The 6,417-nt window shown below is 39.4% G+C and overlaps 1 protein-coding gene across 11 annotated transcripts in view; it reads left to right on the top strand.

The window, feature by feature from the left end:
- Nucleotides 1-618: 618 nt before the first annotated feature.
- LOC129720933 (muscle LIM protein 1-like) overlaps nt 619-6,417 on the top strand; it is a 28,069-nt gene continuing 22,270 nt past the window's right edge. For 4 of the 11 annotated variants that reach the window (XM_055672857.1, XM_055672863.1, XM_055672852.1 and 1 more), the window contains exons 1-2: nt 675-832; nt 4,188-4,404. In XM_055672857.1, the coding sequence (XP_055528832.1) occupies nt 4,290-4,404 (115 nt within the window). In that variant the 5' untranslated portion in view covers nt 675-832; nt 4,188-4,289. Of the gene's footprint in view, nt 833-861; nt 1,046-4,187; nt 4,405-6,417 lie in introns of those variants that run through there. The other 7 variants (XM_055672854.1, XM_055672861.1, XM_055672853.1 and 4 more) reach the window with 7 other exon arrangements.

Below are 6,417 nucleotides of genomic sequence, written 5' to 3'. Positions count from 1 at the left end.
AACAAAGGCCAAAAATCAAAAAGCTAGGAAAAAATCGGAAAAAAATATTGTTTCTCACCGTGAAACCCCGGTTAGGAAGGTTAGGTATAAGTAAAATTTATTGAATAAAATCAATCTAGCAACAGACTTGATTCCGGGCAGTCGTTATTTTCCCCACACGTACGAGGACTTATGCACTGCAAGTCTTTTCTACAAGTCAAGGGTCTAGAAAGTTCGTATAGCTTTTGTAATCAGACTTCCGGAGTTCGTGCCCCAAAGGATAACTTTTTCCGCCGATCAAATAATGCATGAAAGTTTCGATATCGATTTTTTAATGCAAATTGTCTTAAGAATGCATAAATTGACGAAATCTGGTGTTTTCTCTAAAAAAATTTTTTTTCTTTGGGCAATACCAGGTCTCGATGTGTTATGCATTTTCATGAAAAATGCATACTAATGTTTACACTATGGGCAAGCCTACCCTAGCACTTCATAGAAAACCGCACAGAGCCGAAAAAAACTGTCATATATGAGGAAAATTGCTCCCGAAAGGTGCTGGGATCTCGATAGTGTTGGTGCCACCAACTCCACCACCTTGCAAGGCGGTTGGACGGGTGCGGGTGGTTTAGTGCGAGTTGTTTTAGCCGTAAAAAGAAATAGCGTGCCGTGTGCAGCCCGATACATAGACTACCGAGTGCACGCTACCCCATTGAATCATTCGAAATACGACGGTTGCTAGTCAGAGTTATTCCGTGGTAGCGAGTAAGTTTCGACCCCAAACACCGACCAATCAGTTACGAGGTCCCGCCGGACGATAGTGGAAACTTAAGTGTTCGCTAAATAGCGTTATAGTGTAAGCGTTCGGGGGGTTTTGTTTAGTGGGATTTTTAGCGGTTATTTTGGCACGCGCCGAAGGGCCCAGTCAGTCTGCCAGGATCTCTCGTGTCGAAATCATCTTCTTCTGCTGGTGCCGCTGAAAAACTGCATTCACTAAGAACCTTTTGAAGTGACACCTGTGGTATTGAACAAAGAAAAAAGAAGGTTAACTTCGTACCGAAGGACTGTGGTATACTGAACTGTGCAGCAGAAAACCCTGGAAGTGAAAACTATCTTCTGGAAAAAATAAAACTGTGACAAAGTGTCGGAGCGAGTTCGTGATTTTTATTGCGAAACACTTGTGGCCTAGAAAAGAGAACAGAGTGTTCAAAAATACGACGATGTGAAATTCTATTTTTGAAAGCGCGTGTGTAACCCTCTAGGCTAATTTATGGACCGAAAGGTCAAATGTCGGAGTGCACCGGAGGGGTAGCTGATTGGTGGATGATTTATCTCTACGAGACGATGTGAGAGAGCACTCTGAACAGTGTAGGACGACGGTTGGAGGCGAAAACAGTTCCAATTTTTCCAGAGAAGCTAACTTATGCAACCGCACTCGCCAAGCAGTGGGGTTAAATTTTCCTCCGTCAAAAACCGGCTAACGCACGACGCAGCAAACCGTGCCATAGTTGAACGGTCCGCTCCAACCGGAGGCGAGTTATTTTTAGCAGCGTGAGGTGTAAATTTTTTCGCGACCGCATATTAACGGGTGAAAATTCTGAACGAAATCGAAATTAATTGAAGGGGTGAAAGTGGAACGGAAAACAGGTACCCTGTGCGGTTGTACATTATGCGGGACATTTTTATGAATGATTTGTGATAATTTTAATAAAGGAATAATAAAGATTGTTAATATACGATTGTTATCACAGAAAAAAAACCTTGGGTAAACGAGAGACAATTTTATGCACAAAAGTTAAGTCATTTTAACAATTTACTTTCCCTCCAACATTATGTATCGGTAGATTTTTTTTTTTTTTTTTTGAAACAGTGAAATATTATTATATAACTCATGCTCGATCTATGAAACGGGTTATATGAAATTTTAAACTTACAAAACTTATCTTCAAAGAGAAATTTTTGAAAATCAAGTTCAAGACAAATCATTACTGTCCTTTTATGCACAAAAACCGAACTGGAAATAGAGCAATTGGCCAAAGACCACAAAACATTCGCGTAATATTAACATTGTTATCTAGCAGAGATCTATAAAAATTAACGCCCAAATCATAAAAGAAACAATCAACAAAATTCCGGATTAACGTAGCAAGCGTTCATTTATTTAAATTCTCAAAAACCTTTCGTTAACGCCTGTTTCCTGTGTTTTTTGATACTTTCTCAGTGCATTCTGCGAACTTTAATATTTAACTTTGATAATTCTAATTACTTCGCTAACTTCAAATGTCATCAATTTAAAAAAATGTCTCAGCACCACCTTAATGAACTTACATATTTCTGACTGTGTGCGGCCTTCCTAGCCCTCTGTTGCAGTAACTTAAGATACTATTGCCTTTCTAAGCATTACTAATGAAGTATAAACGAATATGTTTCATTTAAAAAAAAAACCTTTTTGGTTTGCACTCTAGTGAGCATTACTAGAATCAATGTAGCCAGAACAGTAGAAAATGTGAGTTGACGTTAGGTACAAGAAAAAATATGTTCAGAATCTAGGCCACAAAAAAATTAGCACCAAAAAGCGCAGACTTCTTAACTGAAGTATTGTTTATATCAAAATGAATCGTCTCAAGAAGTACTTGAACTTTAAAAAATAGTTTACCTAATAAGCTAAACCATCCTAATCCTCACGAAGATCTCATTCGTTGGCCCAAACCATTGAAATTAAGATTGATTCTATTTTAAATGTTTCTATTTTAAATTAATCTCAGTATTTCTGGAATTGGTACATCCAACATAATATCACTTCATTATTCTTAAAAAACAAATACCCAGCATCGAAACGATCGACCCAATGCGTGGGACAGCACACTAAGCCGGCTTCTTGCTGTTTGAATTTGGGCAGCTGCCAGCAAATCAGTTTAAATCCATGGCACAAGAGAAACCAACAGTCGCCTTTTGGAATGATCTGTTTTTTTTTTTTTGCTCACTGCACCACAGTTTCGGTGACCGTCCGCAACAATCTCAGACCTCGTATCGTTCCATTCGACGCTGTTGCCGTCTGTACGCGTGGAGAGACGAAGGAAAAATCTTTAAAATTTTCCTCCCACCTTCTACTTCCAACAAACGGCATCGTGGGCGGATAGAATCTCGTGAACGAAAAGTTCAAAGTACAGTGCGAAAAGTAAGAAATCGCTCGAGGCACGTGCAAATATTTGTTTTTTTTTTCTCTGAATTTATTGTTGACAGATAATTACTTGAAAATCGTTTAGTGTCTAGTACAACAAATATAACCTGTCAACAACGTATGTAGCTGCAATTAATATTATTATGGGGGGGACAATGATGCTCAAAGACGTTTACAGATGTACGTTGTACTCTGGTAATTAATTATTTGAAAACATGAATCCTCTGAATGACCAAATTTATTTATCAGAAAAAATAATAAGATCTACTATGGGTTCGGTATATTTCAGCCACAACATTGTAGCTAAGTAACGCGTGACTTACATTCACTCCTCTGCAGGCTATTCTGTCTGAGCATTTGCAAGATGTGCCGGCCAGCAATTTGGTTTATTTTTATCTTACAGCAGCATGTAACCTGCGTGTGACAATCCATTGTTGACATGTACCGATAGTACATATGGATGCGCATGCCCGCCAAAATCGCACATAACTCGAAGGGTTGCTTCCTAGGGAGTACACCTAAACCAAAAAAGTACACAATTTCCCTGGCAAGACTTCATCCATGCCTGCAAGGCAGCTGGTCAAAACCGAACTGCCATGTTATCTAACCGCTCGTTTAAACCACTCGGAAACATTCGTCTCCACTGCAACTGCACTCCGGTAAGCCGATCGTGAGCAATCCTCAGTACTTACTTCGCGGTGCTCTCCGACAGTTGTGCAATGTGAAAAGTGCACTCGAACGTTCCGCCGGCTCACTTTCTGTCACGCCTCGACGTCGTACAACTTCATGTGAAAAAATTAAGCCACGAACCTCCACGCAAAAAGATTAGTTCTTCCAGAAGAATAGTTTTTGCCATCAGGATCGAACCGGAAAATCCAAACTCCGGAAGTGTAACGGTTTAAAGTGTTTCATGTACTTAAAATTTTCTCATCCTTTTTCACCGAACCCGCTGTCGACTACGTAATCGATTGATACGTGTGTGATTGTACGGATATTGAAACCCGAAAAAAAAACTACACCCACAATCTAGGTCAAAGTGCAACGAGCTCCCGAAAGAGCGCGCGTGTGAGTGAAATTTCGACGATCAATTTGCCCCATCCTTAGAAGCAACCAACCGACCAGAACCAGCACGATGCCTTTCAAGCCAGCGGAAAACCCAAAGTGCCCCAAGTGCAACAAATCGGTGTACGCCGCCGAGGAGCGAGTCGCCGGTGGACACAAATGGCACAAGGGATGCTTCAAATGCGGTAAGTAAACCACACCACACGTAAATCATTTATCCGCCGATGCTTTTTGAATGACGTTACGCAATGCCGTTTCGTTCTGTTCTGCCTAACGGGGCCGGGGCAGCCAGCGGCTCCGCGAGTTACAGTTAGTCTAATTTTGTAAACTCGCTCACCCAACGGTCGTTTAACGATCGCGAGCGGTCGAGATCATACGTTTAACGCCGTCAACAGCCGTACGACGAACGCGTGAATTTATTGTTTACACCACGCTGCAGACAGTGCGTCCAAAACGGCGTAATGTTTGTCGCAATGGGGGAACCAAAAATAGCCGGTTGTGACGTCGGTGGTTACACTCGACACTTGTAACAACAAACAAGCAAGAAACATTTAGTTTCGTGAATCGATTTTCATCACAACTTTTTCTTCTACTCTATATTTGCGAACACTGAGATAATTTTTTATAAGTTTTACTCTAAAAAATCATTAGCGCCTTCTCTTTCATAAAAAAACTGACAATGTATTAGAAGTTGTTCTTATTAGTATTTATGCGGGTATTTTAATTTTTTTTTTTTGTCTTGTATCATTTATGGAATCGTCATTATTCAAATAAATATTTTAAGCGGTTATTACAACCGATGCAGAGAACGGTGAAAGAAAGAAATAAAAATCAGTTAGAGGAAAGATAAAGCTGACTTAAACAAAAAAGTTAAAAAAAGGAGACCAGCCATATAGACATCTAATCGTTACATATAATGCCTCTCTTCACGAGACTGTGAGCTGTCCGAAGTACAAATTGAGATAATATCTAGCCAATTAATCGATTCGAGTCCGGAATAGAACTGGTTACACAACGTCAGTAAATTGTATAGGCCACATGGTTAACCTTTCACTGTTTCTCCTTTTCGCAATCTTGTTCTTCCCTAAAACACTATCATGTTATGTCAAAATCACTGCTCAGAACATATACTTCAAGGAACTTCAACCGGTGCATTACACCCGTTCTTCACGTTTATTGGCGATTGAGCCGCAGTTATGGTCGCCATGTAGAATACCAATCAGAGTCGCTTTATTCATCTCAACACCCATATTCATCTCATCGTCCTTATTCGTCCAATTACCCGTCGATTTTTGATTGATGATGATGATGAATAGTGAGCATGCAAAAAACACTTTTTCACTATCCAATAAAACAATTTTTAATATTTTCAACAATATAATATGCAATACCTACATGACAATTTTTGCATTGAATATTTGAAAAAAAAATAACCAAGCGGTTTGAAAATAATGTCGTGCTACTGTTTCTTAGTTGATGAAGTCCTACATCACCAAATTTCATAACTAAGTCGCTTCACAGTATCTTAGATACATCTCACGAACACTATGACAGAATTTTACATTACACTAAACAACACTAAACTGCTTTTGTTGCATTTATATAAACCCTTAACTGAAGTCGTCCCCCTGGGCGTGGTTCGGCGATTTTCACAAAAGGTGTACGGAATTTTTGGACTGACGGAAAATAAACAAAATAATAAATATGAATGCGACAAATTTTAAACTCATTTAAAACTCATGATTGTCATCATGCCGTTGATGACAGCAGTTAAACTGGTGATCTCACCAATACATTCCAAGTCAGCAAACCTAATGTGCGAGAAAAACAAAACGCAATTCAAATCCCTTTATCCATTATCAATTTTTAACATTGGTAACTGTTTCAATCATTTTTTAATTGAATATTCTTCGAAGAATTCATTGAGTTTAACCCCGATAGAATTGATAAACGTTGCAGTCGGAGAAACTTCATTCACTCTGCAATCTTTGTTTTTATGTACTGGTGATGAAAAAGAGCACAGTTTTCGAAGCCCCTTGCAGACGTAAACTGTAGTTTTTGCTGTTCGCAGTGGGTCTTTTTATGGAATCGAATCATCGCTCCGTTGAATATGTTGAGTGCCAGTTTACTGAAATTCCTTTACGGAGATCCTTGAAGCACTTTCTATTTAGGGGTACCTGGGGTAATAAGCACCGTTG

This window comes from Wyeomyia smithii, chromosome 2, assembly GCF_029784165.1.
Source record: "Wyeomyia smithii strain HCP4-BCI-WySm-NY-G18 chromosome 2, ASM2978416v1, whole genome shotgun sequence".
Lineage (NCBI taxonomy): Eukaryota > Metazoa > Arthropoda > Insecta > Diptera > Culicidae > Wyeomyia > Wyeomyia smithii.
The sequence above is the reverse complement of the archived record's forward strand: the minus strand, read 5'-3'. Positions and strand labels throughout refer to the sequence as shown.